This window comes from Globicephala melas, chromosome 1 (genome assembly GCF_963455315.2).
Source record: "Globicephala melas chromosome 1, mGloMel1.2, whole genome shotgun sequence".
NCBI classification, from domain to species: domain Eukaryota; kingdom Metazoa; phylum Chordata; class Mammalia; order Artiodactyla; family Delphinidae; genus Globicephala; species Globicephala melas.
Genome location: NC_083314.1, coordinates 155,167,978 through 155,195,110, shown reverse-complemented (window position 1 = coordinate 155,195,110; position 27,133 = coordinate 155,167,978). Strand labels below are relative to the sequence as shown.

Below are 27,133 nucleotides of genomic sequence, written 5' to 3'. Positions count from 1 at the left end.
AGACCCAGTCCTAGGAGGACAATGGCACTGCCCAGAAGTGGCTGTGTCCCTCCTCGAGGGAGAGGAAGGGGTGTTCCAGGTGTCACAGCACTGGAGGTCAACAGCTATGTTTACTGCTTGTATCAGGTGTGGCTGAAATAAGCAAGGGTACCCCAGCCACATGCCTGAGAAGAGCTACTGGACCCAAGAGCTCAGAAAGCAGCAGTGGGTCAAAAGCAGTGGCCTTAGCTCCATCTTATCTTTCCCTCTATTTGGCTCTGGGCATCCTCTGTGGAATCTGTGGGAATAGAAGGCTTTGAGGGCTTGTAAGCAGGGATCCTGGGAGACAGAGCCAGGAAGCTGCCTGGAACAGTCAGATTCCATGGCCCAATGACATCATTGCGGCAACAGATTTCCCAAACAGGAGTCAGAAGCCCAGGTCAGCCTTTTTCTGAAATGTACTTCTCTCTGCCTCTCAGACAAGGCATCTTCTTCCTCCTTGTTTAGTCGCCTGGAACCCTGTTTTCTCTCTCCTAGAATTAAGAACCATCTGCAGAAAGCAACACATGAAACCATTTTCAAACGGACTTTAATCATTTTTTGCTGCCCAAATACTGTACATGCAGAAGCCATGTGAAGAATTTTCTCCTCAAGGGAATTGGCAAGAGTGTTGTAAGAAACAGCCGGCAGTCCTTCCCATCCATCCACCTGCCACCTGGGAGCCACAACGAGTTTGGAAAGATGCTGCGCATAGAAAATGTATAGAGCACAGATAGAAAAGGCTAATTGCTTCTTATCTAAACAGTGTGCTTCTCAGTCCCTATCTGCTCTCTCTCTTTGCAGGATGCATTTAGAAATTCTAAAAAAGGGGTCCTTGCCTCCTATGAATTTACATTCTAAAGGAGTGGATGGAATAATCAGGCCAACTTTTCCTAAGAAAGCAGCAGCCACTCTGCCTGCTGAGATGGTGTCTGGTAAAAGACATTCTGGAGAAGAGTCATTTTTTGTTTCAAGAAGCAAAATACTTTGAAGGGAAATAAGTTCCCTCTCTCCTCCCATCAGAGAGCATCTCCCTTTAAAATTCTCCCGTTGTCTCATTCTAGAAGCAGAAATGAGGACCAACCCAGCCTCATCTGCTGGTGGGGATACTGACCTACACAGGATGCATCTGAGGTTGTGACATCACATCAGCACCTTGGGAAAAGTCCATTGTAGACAAGCCTTAATTATCTCATTACGTAAGAAAACAACAACAAACCCGGAAGAGGTGGAAGAAGAGTCTGTTAGGATTCCCAGAGTTCTTGTCAGAAGCAGCATCTGGGCATGGACGGGTGAGGACCTGCACCCAGCCTGGGCACCCGGGTCTGGAAGGAACCAGCCTGTGGAGCCAGGTGCCGGGTGCACCAGGCTCACGACCCTCATCAACTCCAGATTAGACTTAAAACCTGGAGGGAAACGTGGAGTAACTAGCAAATGCTCTGGTTTTGCACATGAGGAAGCTGAGGCCCAGAAAAGTGAGGAGTCTTGCACAAGTCTTGCCTGCATATAATAGCCTTTGATTCTCCGTAGCCAGCTGTCCAGGCCACTGACCATTGGGGCGGATGCTCTGTTGCCTTTGGAATTCCCAGGGCCCATTTCTCTTTGCCAAGCTCTCTGGAACCCAGTCCCAAGGACCCTTCCTGGCATCAGTGTGAGCTCCCAGGGAGGGCGAAGGCTCCTGTCCTTACTGGCCAAGTTTCCAATCAGAGCCCGGGAAGGTTTTCCCAGAGCAGTAACACTCACGCTTTTTGACGAGCATCCTCCCCAAGCCAGTCTGGGCCTCTGCGGGAATGCCAGTTTCCTTCACAGGCACAGCCTTGCTGGGCCCACAAAAGCCTGAGCTCAGGGTTTGGGGGAGGGGAAGTTGCTTTGCTACATGGAAAGATTAAGCCCTTTGTCAGAGAACAAGGTCCCACCATCGGGCATGCTGACACCTGAGCTGCACGTGTGCGGCTCAGCTGGCAGAGCTGGTGCCCGAGGAGGCCAAGTTGCTCTCTTTGGCATCACTGACGTCGCTCTGAGATGCTCAGGCACTCTTTCAAAATAACCCTTTCCCAGCCAGACTAGGCTTATCCAGCCCCCATCAGGCCTCACTGGATCGGGCGGGGTTCCCCTGCCCTTCAGTCATGATTGTTTTGTTTTGACCCAATTTCTTCTGACCTGAGTGAAAAGCAGACTTGAAGGAGAAGGCAAGGGATGAGTCTACATTCCTATCTCCTTCCTGATCATTCAGTGAACGGTAATCCAGTATAGGAAGCAGCATTTTAGAGAACCTCTTTCTGTGTCAGGATATTGGAGAAGAAAACTCCGGGGAGAGGAAGAGAAAGGGAGCAGTCGGCAGGGCAGCAGGCCTCTTCTTTTCCCTCTCCTTGCAGCCACTGCAGAAACCCTGCTGGACCACCGCCTGGCCCTGAAGAACACGCCACCTGTCTCTGCCACCAAGCAAAGGCGGCAACTGCTTGCACGGGCTTCGCACAGTGCAGGAAGTAATCAAAGAAGCGGAAGAGCAGCTTTCCTGAAGCCCTGATGCTTTCTGGGCTGAAGATGGGGAACCGGAGGTATCAGGAGCTCTGGAGCCCTGGCGGGGGAGGAGCACGGCATCTCCTGGACAGCAGGGTGTGGAGCAAGAACCCTGGTTGCGTGCCAGGGCTCCTGGTAACGCAGTCTAAGATTGTGCTACATTTCATCTCCAAAAGAGTACCCTTGGAGGGCTCTAGCGTCTTTGAAAGGGGTGTGAGGCTTCTGCTCTCCTCAAGGCTGGCAGTAAAGAAGAGCTCAGGCATGCTTGCCCTGGTGGGGGTCAGGCCCCTGGGAGAACCAGTGATCCCACGAGTGGTGAGCTAGAGGGACACCCTCTCTCTCGGCCCCCTGAAATGCTGGCAGTGCCTGGGCTTGCTGCATACTGACAGCCTCCTGAGGGCTCCTTTCCTAGGAGTGCTGGGTCGGGGGAGAGACTGGGTGGGGAGTAGTTTAGGAGATGGCTTGACAAAGGGGATATGATTCTTCAGGGAAGAACCAAGACTTGGCCCCATTTGCTGGAGCCCGATTCATACCAAAGGCCCATCACAGACTTCCCTTTAGGGAAGGAGTCTATGAAGGAAGTGGGACAGATTGAACAGAGCAGAAACGTGAAGACAGATGTTCTGAATCATCTGTCATGGTTCCTGCCCTCAGCCCAGCATCGCTGCAGGACCACTGCTGTCTCTGCCACATCTTCCACGAATCCTGCCTGAGCAGAGGAAGATGGAATGACAAAGAGCCCACCCTGTCATCAGCCCCAGGGTCCCCTGGGGTGAGGAGAGGGCATGTGGAGTCAGGACACTGCATCTAACAGTGTCTGGGGGGATCATGTTCCTTCCCTCCCTGCCATGCCTTCTTCAAGGGACAGAGGCTGCCCCCTCCAGGGAAGGGCAGCAGTCACACGTGTGCTCCCTCCTCTCCTGGGACAGGCTAGCTCCAGAACAGCTTTTCAAACAAGCCCCTGCATCCACGAGGCTGAGAGACAGACCCTTAAATCCAGCCACTCACCACCACCCATACGTGGAGTCTCACTCGACTTGACCCTCATGGGAGAAAAATCCAGGTGGGGATTAGTAACTTAATTTGGTACAAAGGGTTAAAAATAATTCCCCGACATCAACTTGTGTGGGGCATGACTTCCCACTATCGAGGTGCAACAGTGGCGTGGCCCAGCTCTTGGGCAGTCTTGGCAGCTGGGGGCCGTAGGCAGGTCAGCCCAAGTCACCGACAGGTCAGGCCCCACCTCTGGCTAGAACCTTCCCTGTGCCAGCCAACCTTCCTCAGAGGCAAGAGGCCAGCCGCCTTCAGCTCCCCAGCAGCAGCCTCTGCTGGTAGCTCCTTCTGTCTTCCTGCGCCTCTAGAGGAATGAGGGCGACACCCCTCACTGATACCCCCGTTCCCTGGGGGTAACCGCACGGTCCGCGTATGCCCACTCAGTGCCACATCGGCAAATGTCTACGCCGTCCTGTGGTCACTAATCATCCCACCACCCCGAAGGCGTCAAGGGTTTTCACCCATCCTGAGGGTGGCTGCTCTGCGTCACCCACAGGACACAGAAACACGCTTTAGCAAGCGAGTTCCCACCCCCACTCCCCACCCTAGGATCTAAGAGCACAGAGCCCTTTGCCTTATTTTAGAAACATGAGAAATGCATGCGTTACCCAGTCTGACCCTAGGAGAGAATCTCTGCAGAAAGAGAAAACTCAGCCTAGCTGTCTCTCTCTCCACACACACAAGCGTTCCCGCCATGATAATACAGGAATGGAGTCTCCAGCAGGAGTCAGGAGCCCAGCAGCTTATCTTGTCCTTACTGCCCTCACCCACTTTTTGTCTGTGGGCAGGACCAGTGGGGACCTGGCTTCTCCCTCTGGTTTTCACGGGAGGGAGGTGGCCAGGCCCTGGCTTCAGCCTAATGTGGGTCCTGCCAGAAAGGACCCCTCGGTGGGGATGGCTCTGTCTCAGCCTCTGTCTCCACCTGCCTGCCCCGGAATCCACCTCCAGGCCCGTCTGGCTTCGCTTATGGATGGAGTCCAAGCACCTCTCCACGGATCCCCACGTATGCAGGTTAGAGTCAGTGTAGCTCTCAGGGGTGATATCTGGGGAAGAGGCAGAGCGCGAGCCTGTCCCAGGCCTTGACCCCTCCTGCTGCCTCTTTCCACCCCACCAGACATGAACCCAAGGGCTGCTGTGTCCACCTCCTGGGCAACCTCTTGCCTTTCACGCTAGACCTGAGGAAGGAGAGGGACAGATTTGGGCACTCCCGAGCCAGACTTCAGGATTCCCAGCAGACATCTCACAAGGTCCAGTCCAGGCCCTGGTGCCCACCCCCAGGGCCCAGCTGTCCAATCAGGTCAGGGTTTGAGTGGCTTTGGGAAGCTCCAACCAGACAAGGGTGGAAAGAAAGCAGAGGCAGGCGCGGTGTCTAGAGCAGGCCAGGATACCCTCCAGAGGGCAGCGGCAGAGGGCAGGGGGCAGGGAGGCCGAGAGGGGGGAGTATTGCTTATACAGAGCTGGTGACCGTGATGGTCTAGAGTCTACAGCCAAGCCGTCCGTGGAGCCAGGAGGCTGAAGCCTCAGTGAATCTGAGCTCCCAGACATGGACCCTGGTCTGGAAAAGAGAAAAAAAAAAAAAAAAAATAGAGCCCCCAATAATCAACTTCATGCAGCTAATCCCCAAAGGTCGGACAGGCTTCACAGAGCAAGTCAGCCCCAGCCCTCCTCATTCCTGCCAGCAGCCCTGCCCTGGGCACATCCTCAACAAGCCAGGCCCCTCCAGGACGAGCCCAGAGGGGCACAGGGCCACCCTCAGGAACTGGGATGGACACAGGTGCCGCCAGGGGCTGCCCACTTTGGCAGGTAACGTCCCTATGAGGCCAACCTCTTGCATGTCAAGACCGTCCACTCCACACCACCTGGGGTCCGCTGGGAGAGCTCCTTTGGCATGTCGCAAGTGAGGAGGCTTGGAGGGAAACAGGAGGTGAACAATTCTAAGGGAGGTACCAGCACTTTCCTCCAAGGTCCCTGGCCTGCAACCCTGGGAACTGACACCTCCTTCAATCTCACTTGTAGGAAGGAGGTGGCGCCGGCCCGAGGGAGAAAGCGGTCTTTAAGCCCTCAGCTCCCCGGCATCGTCTGCCTCCCGGAGCCCTGGCCAGGGCGCTAGGTGAGATGCTACGTGCTGTGGATGCATTCGGTGGGAAGAGCAGCCGGAGTGCCCAGCGAAGAGGAGGGGTGTCAGGGTTCCCAGAGGGGCCTCGCTGTGGCCAGCTGCAGTGGACGCTACATTCCTCAAAAAAGAGCAGAGGCGCTGGGAGAGGCAGAGGTGGAACAAAGAACAAGACAGAAAACTAAGCAGGGACCACCAAGAACAGGCACAGGCGGGGACACGCAGGCTCTGCCCTGAGCCTAGGACCAGGTGGGATGGACCAATGGCTGCGTCTCCCACTTCCACCCCTGGACTCAAATGGAGTCCCGTCCACGCAACTCTCCTTTGGGTTTCTTCACAACGAGACACAGAGAGACGTGGATTTCAGCCCATATAGTCACTAAGACCAAATACACCCAGACAAATGAACAGATCTAACATGGTCACACACAGACACACACACAGACACACACGCACACATACTAGAGTCTCCACTGCCAGCTGGGACAGGCCCAGTAGCCAACAGGCATGCAGCAAGGCAAGGGGTCCAGAAAGACGTGAAGACTATGTACAGGGGAGGAGACGGGGGGTGGCAGCACCCCTTCCCACACTGCATCCAGGCCTCTTCCTGAGGCCCTTAGGAGCCTGAGGGGCTCGTGGCACTCTCCAGGGAGGACTGGGACAGGCGCCTGGTGAGGGAGCCGAGCGTAGAGTCTGCCACTGAGGACGTGGGGAAGAGTTTGTACCAGCCGGTGACCGCGGCACTCAGGTCCAGCTCGTCCAGCATGATCTGGGCCATGCCCATGAAGCACTTGTGGTCCATGCGGCCATAGTCTCCCCAGACAATCACCTGCCAGTGGGGAGGAAGAGAGAGGAGCTGAGCCACATCTCCAGCTCCAGGGCTGGGCAGTGGGTCCAGGAACCATGTAGAAGTTTTGCCAGGGCACAGATGGGACAGAGAGAGGCAGAACTCACACTGACTTTGGGCAGCAACTTACCGAGCACTTAAGATGTGCCAGGCTCGACCCTACAGGCTTTATATACGTTATCTCAGCTGTTACAACCATCTAGGTAGACGTGCTAGGTATTATTATTTCTACAAAAAGGAAATGTATCTCAGAGAGGTTAATTAACTAACCCAAAGATACACAGTAATTGGTGGCATAGCTGGGATTAGAACCTGGGTCTGACTTCCAGAGCTTCTCAGCATCCCAGATGACAACCTTCCTGAGTGGGGAGCAGACTGAGAGTCCAGGACCTGGGTCACAGCTCCCGCTCTGCTGCTGGATCACAGTGGGACAATCAACATTAGCACCAGGTGGAAGAAGATGGTGGTCAAACCCTGCTTCTACCTACCAGCTGTGCAACCTGGGGGCAACTGAGTTATTCCCTCGAACCTTGGTGTCCTTATGAATCGACAGGGAGAAAAACACCTTCACCAGGTTGTAACAAAAAATGGGTAAAGCATATTTAATGCGTCTGGCACAAGATAAATCATAAATAAGACAAATTTTAAATTACAGTCTTTGAGAGTTGCCCCGCCCCACTGGCCCCATGACACTCACCTGCAGCACCTTGCCCTGGGGCCCCTCGTCAAAGAGCAGAGCCTGCTGGTACAGGGGATCACAGGTCTTCTTGGCCACCTTTGTCTTCTTCTTGGCCAAGCAGGCCCCGTTCTCAAGTAGGTAAACCTTGATATAGGTGGCTGAGGGATGGAAGAGAGCAGGATGGGGAGGTGTCCAGGGGAGACTGCTGTGGCCTGCCCATCCCCTAACCTCCATGTGATCCTGGAGGGGAGCAGGGTGAGCTGGCTGAGCTGACCAGCAGACAGCAGGTGGAGAGATGGGCTCAACACCGACTCTTCCATCCTCCCCTCCCCCTCCCCCCACTCACTGGCCTTCCAGGCAATCCGTGACTCCAGTGTTGAGAATACTGGTTAGGCCAGTGGGGAGCTGGGACTCTCTAGACCCAGAACTCAGCTGTACATCCCTCCCTGGCAGGACCTCGTTTCCGAAATCCCTCTCCCAGCTGATCTGCTTCACCTGGGAGCGATTTGGAGCCTGGTTTGGGGGTCAGGCCCCGAGCCTCAATCACTTCCACCTCCAGCTGGCTGCTCCGGTCCATGATGGCAATGTGCACATCCCCTGCAAGGGAGAAGAGGGACAGTTCAGGCAGAGCCAGACCAAGGGGCAGGCCGGCCAGCCACCATGCAGCATGCCAGTCTGCAGAGGATGTTCCAGCGCTGGAAAGGGCACAAGATGGACAAAACTGTACGCGCCGGAGCTGCTCTCGGGAGACCACGTTAAAGCAGCTGAGAAATGCTTTGACAGGGCCCTTACGGTGGGATGGGGGCATGACCCTCAAGGGGCCTGTTTGGGGAACAACAAATGTAAGCCTGGTCATGGGCGGTGGAGGGGTGTTCTGCTTCACCGAGCAGAATAGCAAGTTTGGGGACAGAGCTTCCTGTGTCAGGAAGACAGAGGGGAGGCTGTGGGCTCAGTAGCTCTTCTTCACCTTCTGCACAGTGGTCATCAGCTACTCCCCTCAATAAACATCAAACAAATATTTAAAGGATATCAGTTTGGAGAGACGCTGAGATACAAGCCTGCCCAGGACATGAGGCACGTCCTGGAAATGAGGGCCTGCTCGTACCCTTGATAAAAGATGGGGGGAAGGCAGCAGATGTCCCGGGAGCACAGAGTGAGAACTCCTCTCTGTGCCCCACAAAATGGATTATCCAGCTGGGGCAAGTTCTGTGTGTGGAGTCATATCAGTCGTCTGACTTCTAGAACTCTTGGCTTTGTTTGACACAGGTTAGCAGAATTTGCAATTCTGCACTAGTCACTTGGGACGTCCTTCAAAGGGGTGCAGAATCATAAGCCTGATGCAGAAAAACTAAAATGGGCCAGACTTTGGGTTTAGCCACCCGTTTTAGATTCTCTGAGCCGTCATGCAACAGCAACTGTTTGTATTTGCACACTTTGGAAGATGGAGAATTATGACTTTCAGGAGACATCCTGGAATTCATCCCTCTCCCTCTAGCTATTCCTGAGCTCCCCATGGGGAATAGGGAGGGGGAGGTCTCAGGAATTAATCTCCACGTCTCACTGTAACATCTCTAACAAGGTGAGCCAAGGCAAACCTGTCCTTCCCAGTTTAGGACACCAGGGGGCACCACACACAAGTGTTCTAGGCTGTGATGGCGTATTAGCCTTGTGGAAGCGGCTGGTTCCTCTCACTGCCTCCCAGCCCTTGGCCCAAAGCAGACTATCCAAGCCCTTGAAAGCCTGAAAGCGGACTTCCCTGGTGGCGCAGTGGTTAAGAATCCGCCTGCCAGTGCAGGGTACACAGGTTCGAGCCCTGGTCCGGGAAGATTCCACATGCCGTGGAGCAACTAAGCCCGTGTGCCACAACTACGGAGCCTGCGTTCTAGAGCCCATGAGACACAACTACTGAGCCTGCGTGCTGCAACTACTGAAGCCCGTGTGCCTAGAGCCTGTGCTCTGCAACAAGAGAAGCCACCACAATGAGGAGCCTGCGCACCACAATGAAGAAAGCCCCTTCACAGCAACGAAGACCCAGCCAAAAATAAATAAATTAATTAATTAATTAAAAAAAAAAGTCTGAAAGCAAGGGCTGGGGATTAGCCAAATCCCACCCAAGAGCCCAGTGGGAGCTGACATTCACCCCTGTGGACCCCTCTTCCAGCAGACAAAGGCTCCTGTGTAAGCAGTTTAGAGGAAGACAGGGCAGTACAGTGGGAGGAGTCCTGGCTTGGAATGGAATGCCAGCTCCACTGCATGGTTCACAGCAGGGCACTGTCTGCACTCAACTTCCTCATTTGCTGTGAGGTCAAAGGTTAGACACTGTCTATGTAAGGGCTGAGGTCAGACTGATGGGGAAGGAAGGGTGGAGGTGAGGAGGCATCTCTGGGGAAGCTAGCCTGGGAGTTGCTGCTTGAAGCCAACACAGCCAGGATCTAAGGGAGAGAGAAAGGGAGGGAGCCAGAACTGCAGCTAAAAGCACCAAGAATAGACTGTAGGGAGTACTTCCTAGCTGCAGAGAAGAAGGATGAGAAAATTACTAAAAGTCTTCTAGGTGCCAGGCACTGTTAGAAGTAACAAGTCAAATCAGACACGGTTCCTAAGGCGTAAATGAAATATTTCATGCGAAGCATCAAATAGGGACTCAATACATTGTCTTTAGATCGCAGAACTATGGCAGGCATTATTATTCCCATCTTACAGATGAGGAAACTGAGGCTCAAAGAAGGGATGTGACTTGGCCAAGGTCCCACAGATAATCAGTGATGGAGCAGACTCCATGGATGTTAATGCCATGACGATTTTTGTTCACCATTTTATGCCTGGCACTTAGCACAGCTGGGCACACAGTAGGCGGTGAGAGAGTGGGTGAGTGTGTGGTGATGCGAGGGAGGGAATGTGCTGGAAAAGCTGCTGCAGGGCGGCTGGCGGAGAAAGGCTGGAACCCTTTCCTCTCTGTTGCGGGAGGGATTGAGGAGTGTGCATACTGACTCCTCCTCACTGGCACAAAAGCCTGAGCGAGGACCCCTTTCTGCTGCTTGCATCGCATCACGCAGGGCCCCCGCTGAGCTCACCCTTCCTGCTGCATGGCTGCTGTTGCCCCACTCACCCTGCCCTTGAGAAGACTCACCCATTGGTGGCGTTGCCAGCGTCTGTCGCCCAACAATCTGGGCTGGTCCCAGGCCATCCAGGAAATCGCTGAACTGGCTTTCACCTCCAAGCCGGGTGGTGGGGAATATGAACCTGGAGAAGGAGGCATGAGATGCTTGAGGGCATCTGGATGGCGGGACGCAGTGGTTCTGCCCCTGGGGCACTGGGCACTCCCTCTGTGCCTCAACCTCCCCTCTACAACGTGCGAGTGTACTACTATGGCTGGGGTCAAACAGAACTGTTCATCTCTGCACATTAAAGAAAAATACTCCGATGCCACTTGAGAAAAGAGACTAATAAACATACATAATCATGGTATTTAATCCTCAAGCGCCAGAATTTCTAAGGCGACCCTGAAAAGGCAGGGCTTGCTGGACACTTGCGTCCTCACCAGGGGGTGTTAATGCCAAGAACCAGAGACAAAGGCCAGAAATTTCAATGCCTGGAACAAGTTCTAAGAGCTGAGTTTTAGTTGACTATAAGTTTGAAATCCAAGTCAACAATGTGAGGTGGTATCCCAAACAGCAACTGAGACCAAAATAACACAATTACAGGTTTGAGATTAATGACAAGCAATGGTGGGTGGCCCATGGCTGTGGGGAGCCTGGAAATAGTAACAGGAAAAACTGACAGTGATTGAAATTTGGCCAGATGCCAACAGCACACTAAATGCTCCACTGTATCATTTAACCCTTACCACCACTGTGGTGGCAGGAGCTATTATCCAGTTTTACAGATGAGACAACAGAGGCTCCAAATGGTAAGAGGCTTGCCTTGCCTACAAAACAGAGATGAGGGGGCTTCCCTGGTGGTGCAGTGTTTGAGAGTCCGCCTGCCGATGCAGGGGACACGGGTTTGTGCCCCGGTCCGGGAAGATCCCACATGCCGCGGAGCGGCTGGGCCCGTGAGCCATGGCCGCTGAGCCTGCGCGTCCGGAGCCTGTGCTCCGCAACAGGAGAGGCCACAACAGTGAGAGGCCCGCGTACCGCCAAAAAAAAAACAAAAACAAAAACAGAGATAAAACCCAACTCATACAGGGTGATGGTGAGGATTCGGGCAGATGGCGCAGGAGCAGCTCCAGACAAACAGGAAACAATCAGCGGTAGTTACTGCGGCTGTTGGTGTGATCATCACGGGAAATGTGCTACTTTTGCATGTCCTCAAGCCTATGTTCTGGGGAGGCCAGCAGAGAAAGGACAGGTGAGGGAGGGCTGGCCCAGAACTGCCCAGAGGCTACAATGGACCAAAGAAAGTTCTAAGATCTCCTAGAATAGCCCAGGCTCCTGCCTAGAGAGAGAAAATGTTGTCCCAGAACGAATCCCCTGTTGGACCATTTGGCCTGAGTCCCTCTTGCCCAGAGACAGGCAGGAAGGGGAGACAGGCTACATACACTTATTGGAAAGGACATGTGTCTCTCCTCTACCAGCCTCAACCTTCACACCCCAGGAAGGGGCTTCAAGGCCCATCCATTTTTATTGGCCACAGTCTGCAATAGCCTAATATCACATTTTTAGGATAATGGGATCTGAAAAGGTTAAATGAATAGCCAAGATATGGAAGCAAACTAAGTGTCTATCAACAGATGAATCAATAAAGAAGATGTGATACATATATATATATCATATATATATAGATGTGACATTATATATATATATATATGAATGAATATGATGGAATATTACTCAGCCATAAAAAAGAATGAAATAATGCCATTTGCAGCACAACATGGATGGACCTGGAGATTATCAAACTAAGTGAAGTAAGTCAGACAGAGAAAGACAAATATGATATCATATTACTTATATGTGGAATCTAAAAAATAGTACAAATAAACTTATTTACAAAACAGAAACAGACTCACAGACACAGAAAACAAACTTATGGTTACCAAAGGAGAGGAAAGGAGGGATAAATTGGGAATATGGGATTAATAGATACATATTACTATATTAAAAAATAAACAACAAGGACCTACTGTATAGCACAGGGAACTACATTCAATATCCTGTAATAAACTCTAATAGAAAAGAATCAAAAGAATATATATACACACACATATATACGTATAACCGAATCACTTTCCTGTACACCTGAAACTAACATAATATTGTAAATCAGCTATACTTCAATTAAAAAAAGAGAGAGAGAAAGGATAACAACTATAACAAAAAGAAACGTAGACTCTTGAGGTCACAGAATTTCAGGAGCTTAGTATAGAGAGCGTGGAGATTGTGAAAAAAGGTTTTAGGGTCAAATGTCCTTAATTCAAATCCTAACTCCACCACCACTTAATAGCTGTGACCTTGGAAAGGTACCATACCCTCTTCCTGTGCCTCAGTTTCTCCACTTGTAAAATGGAAATAATGGTAGTACCAACATCCCTCAGGGTTGTTGTATTAAATGAGACACTGGTTTTGGCCTGATAGTGGCTGGTAGACCCCAGGGTAAGAGGCACTGATCTGAAGTGCCATTCTGCATACGGTAAATCCTAGCAGCTACTCACATTCATAGGAGCAGGCTCAGTAGCAAGACACGTGATCATAGAATTTAAATAATAGAGCCACAGAATCCTGAGATCACTGGGCCTTGATGAAGCTGATTCAGAAAATCTTAATCATATAACCATCCTTTCATAGATTTAGAAGAGATCCAAGGGGATATCTAACCCAGAGACTTTCCAGTTTTCGGCTGCAACACATATGCATATGTAAGAAATACACTTAACGTCATAGACCTACGTGCATCTATCCATCTATCTATCTGTTGAAAAGTTCACAAGGTAATTTTTCCTTCCTCCATGGGATACATTTGAATTTCCTATTTCCTTTTCTAATGCTGGTTTTGACCCACTCAACAGATTTTACTTCCTGCCTGTAAGTCATCATCCAGTTTGAAAAAGTGATCTAGTCCAAACTCCTGCCCTAAGCTCCAAGCAAGTCCACCTGTGAGAACTCCATTCAGCTGAGCTGTAACAACTGTTTCAGATTTAAAAGATTTTAGGATCCCATTTTCTTTTCCAAGCCTTTCCTCTGGAGCAGGATGGTATGGAGGTCTTGGGAGGTGGGAGGCATGAAACATACCGATGGGATGAACTGCTCCTGGGCCACTGGGGTATTCTGATGGGAGACAGAGGCCCAGAGCAATAGGAAGACTGGGGTCCAGACAGCGGGTGTCCAGGGGAGGGGGACAGAGGGAGGCGGGGATACAGAGGAACTCAGATAACTGGGCTGGAAACCCAAGCAGATTTTCCAGCCCTGTGCCTGTGACCAGAGGACCCCGGTGGAGGGTGGGTACACGGTGGGGGTGGGCTGAACGCACGTGCCATCGGAGCTATTGCTGTTGGTGCTCCCGTCCGTGGACTCCCGGCTGCCCTGGCGAGGGACCCGACTCCGCATCTCCACGGCAACACCCGTCTCCGTGCTCCGCCGGATGTTGCTGCGCAGTTTCTTGGTGGCCCCTTCTGTGACACCCCCAGAAGCACAGAGAAGGAACAGGTCAGATCACTGAGGAGGCTTCTCCGAGATCACTGCTAAAGTCATCCTCTTGGGAGGGGGCAGGATAGGCAGGGCCCTGACTGGAGGCAGGGCCACTGCTGCGATGACCTCTAGAGCCGGTCTGCAGCCTGACCCCTGGCCCTGCTCAGGGCAGTGACGCAGACAAAGCAGACTAGAAGGATGGCTGGAGGCAGAGTGGAGATGGTGGGGCTACGGGTGGGGAGTCAGCAGGCAGCGCTCAGCCCTGCAGCCCTCCACCCTCGGTCTCCTTCCTGCCAGGCTCCCCTGACCCACACCTTGCCACTCAATTTCAGCCCTTGCCCCAAAGGGTTAAGTTTCTTCTTCTGGAAAGTTTGCCTTCTCTGGAATTTCCAGATTTGCTTTTCCTCTTCCAGGTACTCTCCTGAAGCCTGTCACTCCCAGACATCACAACCCACCTCTGTGATACCCTCACAGGCCCTATAAAAGACAAACAAACCCATGTGAATCCTGACCACTGGCAAACTAACACCCATTCTCAAGGTGGGTCTGAACGTGGAGGGGGATGTGTGTGGAGAGGTGGAGAAGCCACTAGAAAAATAAGACTGAGAGAGAGACTCCTAGGCTGACCTGAACTGACTTTGGCTCTGAGGGAGAGGTCTGCAGAAGAACCTCAGAAGCTGTGTGGTAACAGCTCACCCCCAGTGTCTCTGTAGCTCCTGTTCGGGGGGCCCTCTACCCCTAGGTCCCCTCTTCAGCCTTGCATGGAACATAGGGCACTTTGCCTCTCCTAGCAGCGGCACCATCCTGCCTGGGTTTCCATGGCAACCTCCTCAGCATTGCAGTGTGGTCCCTTTAGACACTCTCTCTGCCTGGCAGGGGGGCGGACAGAAGACAGGTTGTGGGTTTTCAGGGACTTCCCCTCCTGAAGCTTGGCTGCCTGAGGAGCCTGACGGGGAGGGAAGTGACGCTCAGATAGGGACTATACCAAAGGAGCCTTTTGCTGTCACTGCTTAGAGGCCCAGGCAAATTAAGAGTGGAGTTGCTTACAGGGATGGGGAGAGGCCAGGGTGAGGCAGGCAGCACAGCCCCTGAAAGCAGCGGGGAAGGGGGAGCTGGTTACCTTGGAAATTCGCTCTCCCACTAACACCCAACGGTGGGTCGGGAGGGGATGTTTGAGACCCCAGCCTGGGAGAAGGGGGCCTTTATTCCTCCTGTTTTGCCCTACTTATCTTTCAGGAAGCCCCATCGGGAGAGGAAAGGCTGAGAGGACGGGATGGGGGGACTGGGAGTGGGGTGCTGTAAGGAGGAATGTCTCCTCTGGAACCACCCCAGCTTCTGGGATATTGGAACAGCTACTAACCAGCAATCAGTGAGACCATCAACGTGTCTGTCTCTCTTACACACACCGCCCCCCCCACACACAGAGTCTTATTAGCTCATGCATATTTCTTTCGCACAGGCGTAAGCAGACACACATGAGTGCCAACAATCACATATGTTTATACAGTGATCTCACATACAAGGTCGTGTGCATGTTATAACAGTCACACAGCCACAAATGGTCTTACTGAGTCTTAGTCATACGTACACATGACACAGCCTGCCACACACATGTGACCTCCACACCATAATAACACCAGGAGCTGAACCCATCCGCTCAATCACACACACAGATGCAAACCTACAAATGGTGTGTGACCCACCACACGCAGAGGGCTGGGCAATAATTGTGGGTGGGGTGGACTTGCCCTGTCCCTCGCTCCTAACTGCCACATCCTCTCTAATCCAATTAGAAGACAGAAGGGCCTGTGGGGGCCACACTTCACCATCCTTCTCCGCAAACCCCCCCAACATACACCCTGAGCTGAAGTCAGAGCCTCACCACCTCGTGACCCCAATCCCCCGTCTTCTAGAGCTTAGGAAAGCTTTGACCCATTTGGGAGAGAATTTACCTTCTTTGATCTGCCCAACCTACTGTGAGCCCCTGGGTAGGAAGTTAAAGAATCCTGAAGTGCCATTTCCCAGATGGGGAACCTAGAGTCCAAGCGCCCATAGAGCTGGGGCTACACCCTAGGCCCACTGACTCCCAGTTCACTGATATGCTACTCTTCACTCCCCTCCACCAACTCCACATTGTTTTGAGATGTGATTCAGCAGAGATTAAGTTCCATGTCTCTGGGTGAGGAGGAAGGTCTTGCAAACTCAGAGAAAATTCCTCTACTGGTTTCATACCTGTCCAGTCTCTGAACTCTGTCGATCTGGGGAGTAACTTCATGTAGCCTCTCTCCCTAGAGAACTGGACCAAGTTGCTTGCAATAATTCTGTGGTCCTTGGAGACCAAAAGACTCCAGGGACCATCCCATCTGTCCCACCATGAACAAGGGAGAGGAAAACACAGCCTCCAGCAGCACTCCCCATGGGATCTCCTGCAATGATCCTGAGCCCTCGCCCCACCCCGGTCCAGGGCCCAGAGACTAGGAGGGGAGAGCCACTGTCCTTGGTACTGAAAAGAGAAGTTCCATTTGGGCAAAGGCAAGGACAGCCCAGGATGGCCCTGTGTAGACCCAGTCTAAGGCCAGGCCAGAACCCACCTGTGTCCTGGGAGCCCAAAGATCTGACCCCACCTTCCTCTCTGCTCCCGCAACTTAAAGAATGTTAAATCTAGAAGGAAGCTCCATTTTACAGAAGAGGAAACTGAGGCCCAGTGGGAAAGTGACTCTGCCAAGGTCCCATGAGGAGTTAGAGCCAGGACTAGTCCTCTAAAGTTTCAGGGTGAGTTTTTGGAAGGCCATTCTAGGGCAACATAAGGAATAAAATGGAAGGGGCAGGCAGAAGGCAGGGGAACTAGAGGGGAGGCTGGCGCAATAGAACAGGCTTTGAAACAAAGCGGATAGGATGGGTGAGGCTCAAGCCAATGAGCAGTATGGAGGACCTGGGAAGGGCAGACTCATAGCCCAGGAGACTGGGTCCTGGAGAGGAGTTCCTCCCCACTGCACACAGCCCCGCCCTGCAGGGAACTGAGCCATCCCGCCGGGGGCAGCAGGGTCACCCTGCTAGGATCTTATTCCAGAACAGAGTTTCCGGGGCCAATGCCCTCAGTGATCGGCCCCATACCTCCCTCTGAGGCCAGACCCAGGATGGCGCTTTAAGCTGGGACACTGGCAACCTCAAGGCCTGGGAGAACAAAATGGGGACAAGTAACTATGAAGAGGAGAGGAGTATTCTACGAGCAAGGGGCAGAGCTGTGGAGGCCAGAGAAGTCACTTTTATTTTTTAGTCACTTTTTTTTGGCCCTACTGTGTGACCATGGGTAATAATAACACCAACAATTTACCAAGTGTCTAGTACGTGCCAGGCAAGAGGCTGGGTACCTTTACACATCCTATCTCATTCAATCCCCTGGACAACGCAGCAAGGCATGTATTATTGTCCTGATTCTACAAATGAGGAAGCGGTCTCAGAGAGGTGAAGTAACTTGCCCAAGTCGCCCAGCTAGTAAATGACAGGGTGTATCTCTGAAGGCCAATTTGAAGTCCTCCTCCAAAAAAGTACCTTCTAGTCTCCAGGCTCAGATGCCTCATCAATAAAATGAGTACTCAGACCAGAAGATCTCCAGATCCCCAGGGCCCCTTCCTGCTCTGACATTTGGCAACTGGATGATTCAGAGAGCCCTTTGGTTAGAAGGGCAGTGGGCAATTCCCCTGGCTCCCCAGGCATTCAGCCATGCCCTTGCATACTGCAGAGACAAGTGATCTGGAAGCCCCATCAGCGTTCATTTCCCCTCAAGGCTGGAGGTCATCCTGGTGTCTGCTCCAATCCCTGCCTGCTGACTGTGGAGCCTAGGTAGGTGGACAGTCTCAGGCAGAACACTGATATTCTCACAGTGACTCAGGCACCTGTCCTGGCCCTGGAAGACCGTCCCTCCAAATCATTTGGGCATGAAGAGACCTTTGGGTCTGAAGCTGAAACAGCCGATTCAGCCAGAGATCAGCAGGGCTTGGTTTCCTGAGGCCAGACTCCTGGGGGCCCTCCTAATCTTAGTCCCCCAACCTTAACGCCACCCCATTGGTCCTGTCCCAGCCCAACTCCTGGATTCCTAGATCCCCATCTTCCGGACTCCCTAGTGTCAAGCATATTCACAGGGGCCATGCTCATCCTGGGGCACTCATAATCTCAAGCCCCCTCCCCGTCCAGCATTTCTCTGAGCCAGAAACCATATCGCAGCTTGATTGCTGGAAAAGACCATCCCACATGCTCCTGTGGAGGGCTTTGTAAAAGTCTACTTTAAGGCCTGGAGAAGTCCCCCAGCCCCAGCCCCAGCTGGGAGTCTTGATGGGCATTCTCCCCGGATCCTCCAGTGCCCCACACCTCACCACCCCCATCCAGCTGCCTATTTGAAGGTTTCTTAGGGAAGTTGTCACTCTGAGCAGAATAAGCAGGAAGAGGTTTTAAAACAAAACCAGCTGGTGTCTGGGCTGATGCCACAAAGTGAGGAGGTCTTGGTGGGGGGAGCTGGCTCCCCTGTGACGTGAGCTCCAGGTGTGACTGTGTGTGACAAGGTGGGTTACCCGGCAGGCTGAGCATAAGTAGGATGCTATAACCAGGTGTCTGAGAAAATCTGCTGTATTTATCAGGAGGTAGCTGTGAAGGTAGTGTGTGAATGTGGCTTTGTGAGGTATATGCATACACACATGTGACGTGTTTCTATGACCACAGGCCACTGAGTGTGCATGTGCGTAAGGGTAGGTTTCCTGAGCAATCGAGCATGCTATTCATGTGATTATGCAAGGCATGTGTCTTTGTATGTGTGTGTCTCTCTCGTGGCTTTGTAACATGTCTGCAGCTACTTGTACTTAGGAAACTCGAAGATTATAGGTGAGACTGAATCTCGTGGATGTTTCCGTGACGCTGTGGTGTCACTCAGCACAGTGCCAGGAACATGATGGCTGCTTAATGAATAACTGCTGATAAGTGTGTAAGTCTGTGCAGAGGCAGCAGAGTACCAAGGTTAGGAGCACGAACTCGGGAGCCCAATGCTGGGGTTTGAATCCAGACTCTACCACCTACTAGCTGTACAGTTTGGGGCATCTTACTTCCCTTCTCTGTGCTCCAGTACCTTCCACATAGAGTTACAGAAGGAGTCAGTGAGCAGGACACGTACTAGACCCAGAACAGCACCTGGTACATGGTAAGTGTGACATAAGGATTTGTGGGGGTAGGAGTGCCCACCCGTGAGAACTGCCCCTGGGCGCCCGGTCACTGTGAGGGGCCCACACCCCTCACCAGCCTGGGGGAGCTGGAGTGTGCCCCTGCTCCACTGGGTCAGGCCCACGATGGCCACCATCTTGGCCCCGAGGCTGCTGCGCCGCTTCTTGGCCGTGGTGGTCCCGGTCCCGTCCCCAGCCTGCTGGGGTCCGCAGATTTCGCCGCTGATGCTGGAGCTCCGCACCACGTTCCTGGAGGCCGCAGCTGAGGCTGGAACTGGCTCCCCGTTAAACATGATCCACGGGGCGGCAGGGCCTCAGGCAACCCTGTGGGGCAGCGGGAGAGACAAAGGGATCCCACGTCAGACCCTGGGCCCCTCTACCGCCGCCCCACCCCTTCCTAGCTGTGTGACCTCGGGCAAGGCGCTCAGCCTCTCTGAGGTTGTGGGGATTAAATGAACAAGTCAATGTAAAGGGTGTGCCCAGAATCTGGCTCGATGAACGGGACTATTCTCATTAGCATGTGGCTGCCCTGACAAGTGACCTGGTTTGGCGGTGAAGGCGGAGGCTGTGCAGTTATGTGACCCACTCTTGAATTCCAAAGACCTCTACCCACTAGCTGTGTGACCTCACGACCGAACATCTTGGGGTTTCAGTGAACACCTCAGCAAAATGAGAAATGAAAGCACTTACCTCGTAGGACTGTTGTAAGGATTAAATTAGCGCAGGTCAAAGTGCCTGGAACGGTATCAGGCACGGAGTAAATATTCAGTAAGCGTGACTGTTGTTTTCACAGCCAAAAATGAGAACAGGCAGAACAAAACTGGCTCCAGCCTGGGCAGACTGTGGAAGGGGTCCTCCTGCTTGAAGCGGGTGGGACAGAAAAGTGTAAAGAAGCAGGGAAAATCACCCTTACTGGGAGGCAGCCACTACAGGCATCTTAGCCGATTTCCTCCCAGTCTCTTTTTCACACATTTCAAAAAATAACTGAACTCATACTGCCAATACAATTTTATATCCTGCTCTTTTTCATTTAATGTTATATCAGAAGACTCTCCAATGTTATTAACGCTTTGTAGAAATGTTTAAATGCCACCAGTATGTTCCATTGTGTGGAGGCACTATGACTGACTTAAATATTTCAATACAGCTACTGCTTAGATCAAGTCCAACTTTCTCCTCCCTCTCTCTCTCTCTCTCTGTCTCTCCCTTTCTCTCCTGTCTTTTAAACAACACTGCAATAAAGATCTTTGTACACTGATTTTTTTTTTTTTTTGCGGTACGCGGGCCTCTCACTGCTGTGGTCTCTCCCGTTGCGGAGCACAGGCTCCGGACGCACAGGCTCAGTGGCCATGGCTCACGGGCCCAGCCACTCCGGCGGCATGTGGGATCTTCCCGGACCGGGGCACGAACCCGCGTCCCCTGCATCGGCAGGCGGACCCTCAACCACTGCGCCACCAGGGAAGCCCTGTCCACTGATTTTTATCTGCTTATTTCCTTAGGATCAACTCCTGGAAATGAGGTGACTGGGCTAGCGAGTGTGAACGCCACTGGTAGCTTTTCACTTCCTGCTTCCTGACGGAGCTCTGGTTTTGTCCACCTCATCCCTTGTTTTAGAGGCAGATCTTGATTTGTTTAAAACAATCAGTGAGTGGCATTCACCTTGGTAACTCTTACTGGTCCAAGGGTGGGCATGTGACTAAGTTGGCCCAATCTGACTTAAGGGCATTGGATTCCAGGCTTACAAGAGAGGTGGGTGCTTCTCCCTCTGTCTGTCTGTCTTTTCCCTTCCTCCCTTAAGACCTCTCTCCCGAGAGAGAGCCCACCCTAGGATGAAGCCAGTGCTGCTGAGGGTGGCACAGCACAGAGACAGAAAGGACCTCAGGCCAACCTGGAGCCTGCCTTCTCTGGCCTTCCTGCTACGTGAGACAATGTGTTTTCCATTGCCTAAGCCAGTTTGACTCAGGGTTCTCTGTTACATCCAAAAGCATCTTACCTAAAACTGAGAGCATAAACATTTTTCTGATTCTTGGAATATGTTGCCAAATTCCTTTCCAAAGTAGACAAATTTTCTCTCTAATGCTGCATTCAACAAATACCTAAAGGGAATATAGCCAATATTTTATAGTAACTATAAATGGATATTATCTTAAAAAATTGTGAATTACTATACTTTACACCTATATAATATTGTACATCAAGTATACTTCAATTAAAAAAGCTATTCCAAAAATAAAATGTCAGTTATTCCTAAATTTATCTATAGATTCAGCACAATCCCAGTCAATATTCTAACTGGCCTTCTTGTAGAAACTGGCAAGTGGATGTCCTAAAATAATCAAGGCAATTTAAAAATTTTTATCTATTCATTTTTAAAAATTAAAGTATAATTGACCTACAACACTATGTTAGATCCAGGTACACAAGATAGTGATTTGATAGTTCTATACATTACAAAATGATCACCACAAGTGATCCCAAGTTTTAAGTATTATATTTATGCTAAAGGTCATCATTTTACTTAATAATATACTTTAGAAAGATATTTTGGGGGGAATTTACTGGTGGTCCAGGACTCCGCGCTTCCACTGCAGGGGGCACGGGTTTGATCCCTGGTTGGGGAACTAAGATCCTGCAAGCTGCATGGTGCGGCCAAAAAAAAAAAGAAAAATATTTTTTCTCTGAGTATAAAATTGAGGAAAAAATGTTAAAAAAAATTTAAACCCCTAAGATTCCAAGGCCTCTGCTGAGTGCCACTGATACAGTAGTGAGCCAGGCCAACTTCGTCCTGCCCTCCCAGAGCCTCCAGTCCAGGAGAGACAGACAGTGAATAACTAGTTATGCAATTAAATATTTAATGGCGATTCCGATGAGTGCTAGGAAAGAGGACAGAGGGCGCTGGAAGTCACTCTGGGGAGCAGGGCAGCAGGCGCCCGTGGCTCTGTTTACTGCAGAGGTGGGATCTCGCGCTGTCGCCCTCTACAACTTGGCTGAAAGTCCTAGGCTTGGACAGAGTACAGGAGAGACAGCTGCAGGCAGGCTCCGCCCCCAGCCCTTCCCAGCTCTGCTGTAGCCCCCAGTGCTTTCCCCAGGGCAGCTCCCATCCCAGGGCTCAGAGCCCCATCACCCTGAGGAATCCGACTTTTCAAAAGGACATAGAAAGGAGAGGGGAGATGGGGGTGGGAAGGGAAGGCACCACTCCAGCTTAAGAGGAAGACAGTCCCCAGACAGCCGAGAATGGCCACCTGGGCTCCTGATCAGCACGGCTCCCGCCGGCCTGGTGAGTGAGGGCTGACAGTAGGGATGAGTTGAAGCCATGTTTTGACTTCTTTGTGGCTGTCTAGACTGTTCTCGCTGGCCCTGTGATGTACGCAGAGTCTCAGATTGTATTTCTCCATCCATCCCCCATCAACCTTGCAGCTAATGGAAAGTCCCCCTGGACTTGGGCCTATGATGATCTCTTTAGTTTCCAGTTCTAGTGCCAGTTTGTGTGTTTTTTTGGGTATGTGCATGGTCTTTTGGTGGACGGTGGGAGAGGGCTTATCTGATATTTTGAACCAGCTAGAGCAAAAGCCTAATTTACTCCTTAAAGTATTTCTGTTACATGTGTAGTTATCTCCACGTCACAGATGAGAAAACCCAGTCTCAGAGAAGTTAAGGGCTTGCCCATCCAACTCAGCTAAGAAGTGGCCAGGCCTGGACTCCTGTTTCCGGGTTTCCTGTTTCCACGAAGAGACAGACACGCTCAGCAGCCCCTACTCCTTCACCCCAGAGCTCACCCAAAGAGGGGGGCCCAGCCCTCCTGTTCAGGCTTTGCCCCGGGTCTCCAGGTTCTTTGAGAAAATTGTAAGCAAAGTATCTGTGATGAGAAAACCCACTCTGGCCCAGGTTCCCACGGCTGGCGTGAGCATCTGAGGGGCAGCAGAGATGCCACTCAGACCACAGCTGGAGAAGCAACTGCTTCCCTGGTGTTGCCGACAGGAAGCTCAAGAACACTGCTCCCAGGGGAAGAGAAGGAAAGAGGGTAAGGGACAAAATTCTTGACCTTGCCAAGCCAGGGGCTCATGTTTCCTCATGAATAATGAATGGAACCCGACAAGCAGATGGTTTGACGTCCAGGACTCTGCACCATCCGCAGCCACATTCTCATCTTTAACCACCCGGGGATCACCCAGGGGGCCTGGAGAGCTGACGAATGTTTAGGAGGGCCCAGCAGGCAGGGGCTACCCCCACGGGGACAGGAGGAGCTGAGACTGACCCAAAGCACTGGACCCAGGCCTTAGGGCCTGCCCCCCGGTCCCAAGTCCAGGGTAGGGCAGTCTGGGAGAGTTCAGAATCAGGAGGTGGGATTAGAATGTATACTGTATAGATTAGATTCTTTGTGTGACCTTCTCTGGGCCTGGGTTCCTCATCTGTGTGTAAACTGAAGGGGTCAGATGACGTGCTCTCTAGAGTCCTTTTGACACGCATGGCAGCAGCAGGCTCAGAATTAGGGCTCTGGTTGATTCTCTGGCAGCCAGCCTGGCTCAAGACGGGCAAGACAGAGAGCCAGTCAGAGCCAACTACCTGGCCCCTGTGAGGAAGGCAGTCGTACTCACAGCAGCGCCCCCAGCCATCAGACCACAGGGATGGGAAAGGGGCAGCAGGTGGATATGGTGGCAGAGTGGTGAGGGGCCGGCAGGACACAGAACACAGCACTTCACATCCTGGTGGTTCTAAAAGATTGCTGAATGAATTTCTACAAAAGTCACTTCAACAATTCCCTGCCTCTGAGCAGGACTGTCCCTTTCCCAATCCAGGTCATGGCTCCTGATGGAAGGAAACCCTCCCATGATCTTGCTGGGTCACAGAAACCTTACTCTGAAGTTCTCCCTGCTGACTCCCATCTATTGCTATAGCAGCATCTATGGCCACAGCTTGGACGTCCCCTCCAGGGATCCCTTCCTACTGCCCCCCACTCCTGCCAAGCTCCATGCCAGCAGATACCTTCCAAGTTCCCCAAGGAAGGAGCCTAGCGTTTTCTTTCTGGCCTTCAACGTTTGACCTCTACCCTGGGGTCTCAGTACCCGAAAAGCTCCCAAAACCTCTCCTGACTCCTGACAATGGCAGGACTCCAGGCTCTGCCTGGCCACCCTGGGCCCCTTGGTCCTTTTGACCGTGTGTCTAACCAAGTTAATAAACCTTTTTTGCGCATCAGTAAGGCTATCCAAAAGCCCAAGATGAAACTAGCTACCCACCCTTTCAACAGAAAAGACCAAGGAATCTGTCACAGAGTGATGGGCTGTTAGGCTATAAGGGATGGCAAATTCCTAAGGTTCTTACCACCCCCGCCTATCCTCTGCACACAGCAGACATCACTAATCCTTCTCTCTTTCTCATCAGGGCCAGATTTAACCTTAGAATCCCTCTTAACACAGTGCTGCATCACCAACTGATGAGAACCAGCTCATAAGGTCAAACTGCCTTGCCTCCCTATTCCAACCTGCGCCTTTCATTTTGCAGAGGAGGAAATCAAGGCTCAGAATGGGAAAGAGTAATGGAAAAACTGATAAATTCATAAAAGTGCTAACAAAAGATCAAGATGAAAAAAAATTAATTACATGGGACTGAGTGAACTGATGAGGATGATTATAATTTTTGTGACTTTCTGTTTGAATAAAAAAAAAATCCCACAAGGAGTCAGAGGCAAAAAATATACAAATCAATTTTCACTGCAAAGTAAAGGAGCGGGGCTTCCCTGGTGGCGCAGTGGTTAAGAATCTGCCTGCCAGTGCAGGAGACACGGGTTCGAGCCCTGGTCTGGGAAGATCCCACATGCCGCGGAGCAACTAGAGCCCGTGAGCCACAACTACTGAGCCTACGCGTCTGGAGCCTGTGCTTCGCAACAAGAGAGGCTGCGATAGTGAGAGGCCCGCGCGCCGCGATGAAGAGTGGCGCCTGCTCGCCGCAACTAGAGAAAGCCCTCGCACAGAAACGAAGACCCAACACAGCCAAAAATAAATTAAAAAAAAAAAAAAAAAAAAAAAGTAAAGGAGCTGTTGCAGTGGAGGATTACTGGACTGAATGTCAATATTACGACATAGTATGAGTGTGTTTCGTGTTTGGTAATTGCAGTCATTGTTGCTTTTGTTGTGGTCATGCATTTACAATGCTTGGTGTCAGTTTATTTATCTCTTGTAAAAATAAAATAGAGTGTGTGTGTGTGAAAAAAAAACCAGAAAGCTAATCATGGGGAAAAAAAGATTATTGTGATGATATGACATTATAATTTTAACATCTTAAAAAAAAAAAAAAGAGAGAATGGGAAAGAGACACACCCAGGGTCACAAAGAAAGCTGTTGACAAAACCAGAGCTACAAACCAAGACTCCTAACTCCCAGGTCCTACATCACCTGTCAGGTGCTTCCTCCCCACCTCTCACCTTGAAGACAACCCAAACTCACCAAACTGATGAATCTGAATGTGGTGTTCCCATCACAGGGGGCTGTGCCCCTCCCAACAGCACACACCTAGGGCATTTACACAAGCCTTCTGTTAACTTCTGAGACACCAGATTTCAAGAAAGGAGGTGAAGACAATCAGGGTAGCTTCCAGGAGGAGGTGATGTGATAAGAGTCTGGAAGGAAAAAGGGGAGCTTAGAGGAAGGGCTAGAGAGGACATGTGTCCTCCAGTGATTCTAGTAGCTTGCGGAGTAAAGATACGGACTTTGGAGATAGTTGTGTGACCTTCAGCAAATCATTCCAACTCTCTGATGCTGTTTCCTCCTTGTCCAAACTCCTGGGTCCCCTAATCTGCCTTTAGGCACTTTTTTTTTTTTTTTTTTTTTTTTGCCTTTAGGCACTTTAATGTTAAATTGCTGGTGCTAAGGCCAAGGGACTCATCCAGGTCCAACTGCTAAGGAGCTCAGACCCTATTCTTCCTCTGTCCTCTCCCTGACCGATGGGGTCTGTGTCCCTCCCCAGACACAATGTGACACGACCATCAGTCAGGAGTGTGTGTATTGGGGGTGTATCAGGGGGCCAACTCCCGGCTCCACCCACAGTGTGTGACCCTGAGCAGGTCATTCAGCTTCTCTGAACCCTCATCTCCTCTTCTATAAAATGAGTCTACTGGCCATCTGGACCCAGCCTGACTCTCCGGGCTGGACTGGGAGTCAGATGGGTTAATGAGGAGCAGGAAAGCACAGTAATTAAAAGCACAGGCTTTGGAGGCAGACAGACTTAGTTCAAAACCTAGACCTGTCACTTACAAGCCATATAACCCAGGGCAATGTCCTTAACAACCCCCCGAGCCTATAGCTCCTCATCTTTCAAGTTGGGATAATAATGCCCACCTTAGGATTCTTAGATGAAATATTACAAAAATAAGGATTGGTACATGCTAAATGCTCAGCAATTATATTATTACCATTTATAATGTGCCTTTGTAAATGGTAAAGGACTTCACAGGTGTTGGTGCTTATGAGTCTGGATTGCAACCAGGTGCAACCACTTCCTGGGAAGGCTCGGAGACGAATAGGATCACCTCCCACTCCAGCCCTGGGCGCAGGATAAGTGTGGGATCTGGGTTCCTGCACCTCTCAGTTGAGGTGGGAGCTGACATGTGAAGCTGTGCTTTTCCCTGCCAGCATCTCAGCTCCTGGTCCCTCAGCAGATGCTGCATCTGGCATTGGAGACCCCTGCCCCAACCCTTATCTAGCACTAGGGCTGCCCACCACGTTGTTCATGCCAATCTGTGCCCATGTCAGAGGCCAGACTTAACCTCAGAATCCCTCTTAACACAGTGCTGCCTCACCAACTGAGAACCAGCTCATGAGGTACTACTGGTTTTCTTTTACCTGCATCTACAGAAGGTGGGGGTATCCCTTGTTTCTAGCCTTCACTCTCCCCCTCAGGGAGAGACAGGTGGGTGACAGAGCTGGTGCATGGTGGGGGAGGGTAAGCTGGACCCAGGGAGCACACCCAGCCTGAGTAGGGAGCACTCTGCCAGCTCCTCTCCTGGTTATGTGACTTTTATCTCCTCCAAACCAGGCTCGCACACACACTACACATAACCGGGAGAGGCACAGGGCACAG

General features: G+C 51.5%; 1 protein-coding gene across 9 annotated transcripts in view; it reads right to left on the bottom strand.

The window, feature by feature from the left end:
* Nucleotides 1–5,158: 5,158 nt before the first annotated feature.
* Nucleotides 5,159–27,133, bottom strand: part of RIMS3 (regulating synaptic membrane exocytosis 3) — a 35,363-nt gene continuing 13,388 nt past the window's right edge. For 2 of the 9 annotated variants that reach the window (XM_030867794.2, XM_030867805.2), the window contains exons 2-9: nt 25,501–25,673; nt 19,751–19,917; nt 19,137–19,384; nt 13,696–13,837; nt 10,358–10,470; nt 7,726–7,827; nt 7,249–7,388; nt 5,159–6,533 (exon numbers count right to left, since the gene is read on the bottom strand). In XM_030867794.2, the coding sequence (XP_030723654.1) occupies nt 6,321–6,533; nt 7,249–7,388; nt 7,726–7,827; nt 10,358–10,470; nt 13,696–13,837; nt 19,137–19,353 (927 nt within the window). In that variant the 5' untranslated portion in view covers nt 19,354–19,384; nt 19,751–19,917; nt 25,501–25,673 and the 3' untranslated portion in view covers nt 5,159–6,320. Of the gene's footprint in view, nt 6,534–7,248; nt 7,389–7,725; nt 7,828–10,357; nt 10,471–13,695; nt 13,838–19,136; nt 19,385–19,750; nt 19,921–21,053; nt 21,157–25,500; nt 25,674–27,133 lie in introns of all 9 variants that reach the window. The other 7 variants (XM_070045483.1, XM_070045481.1, XM_070045482.1 and 4 more) reach the window with 7 other exon arrangements.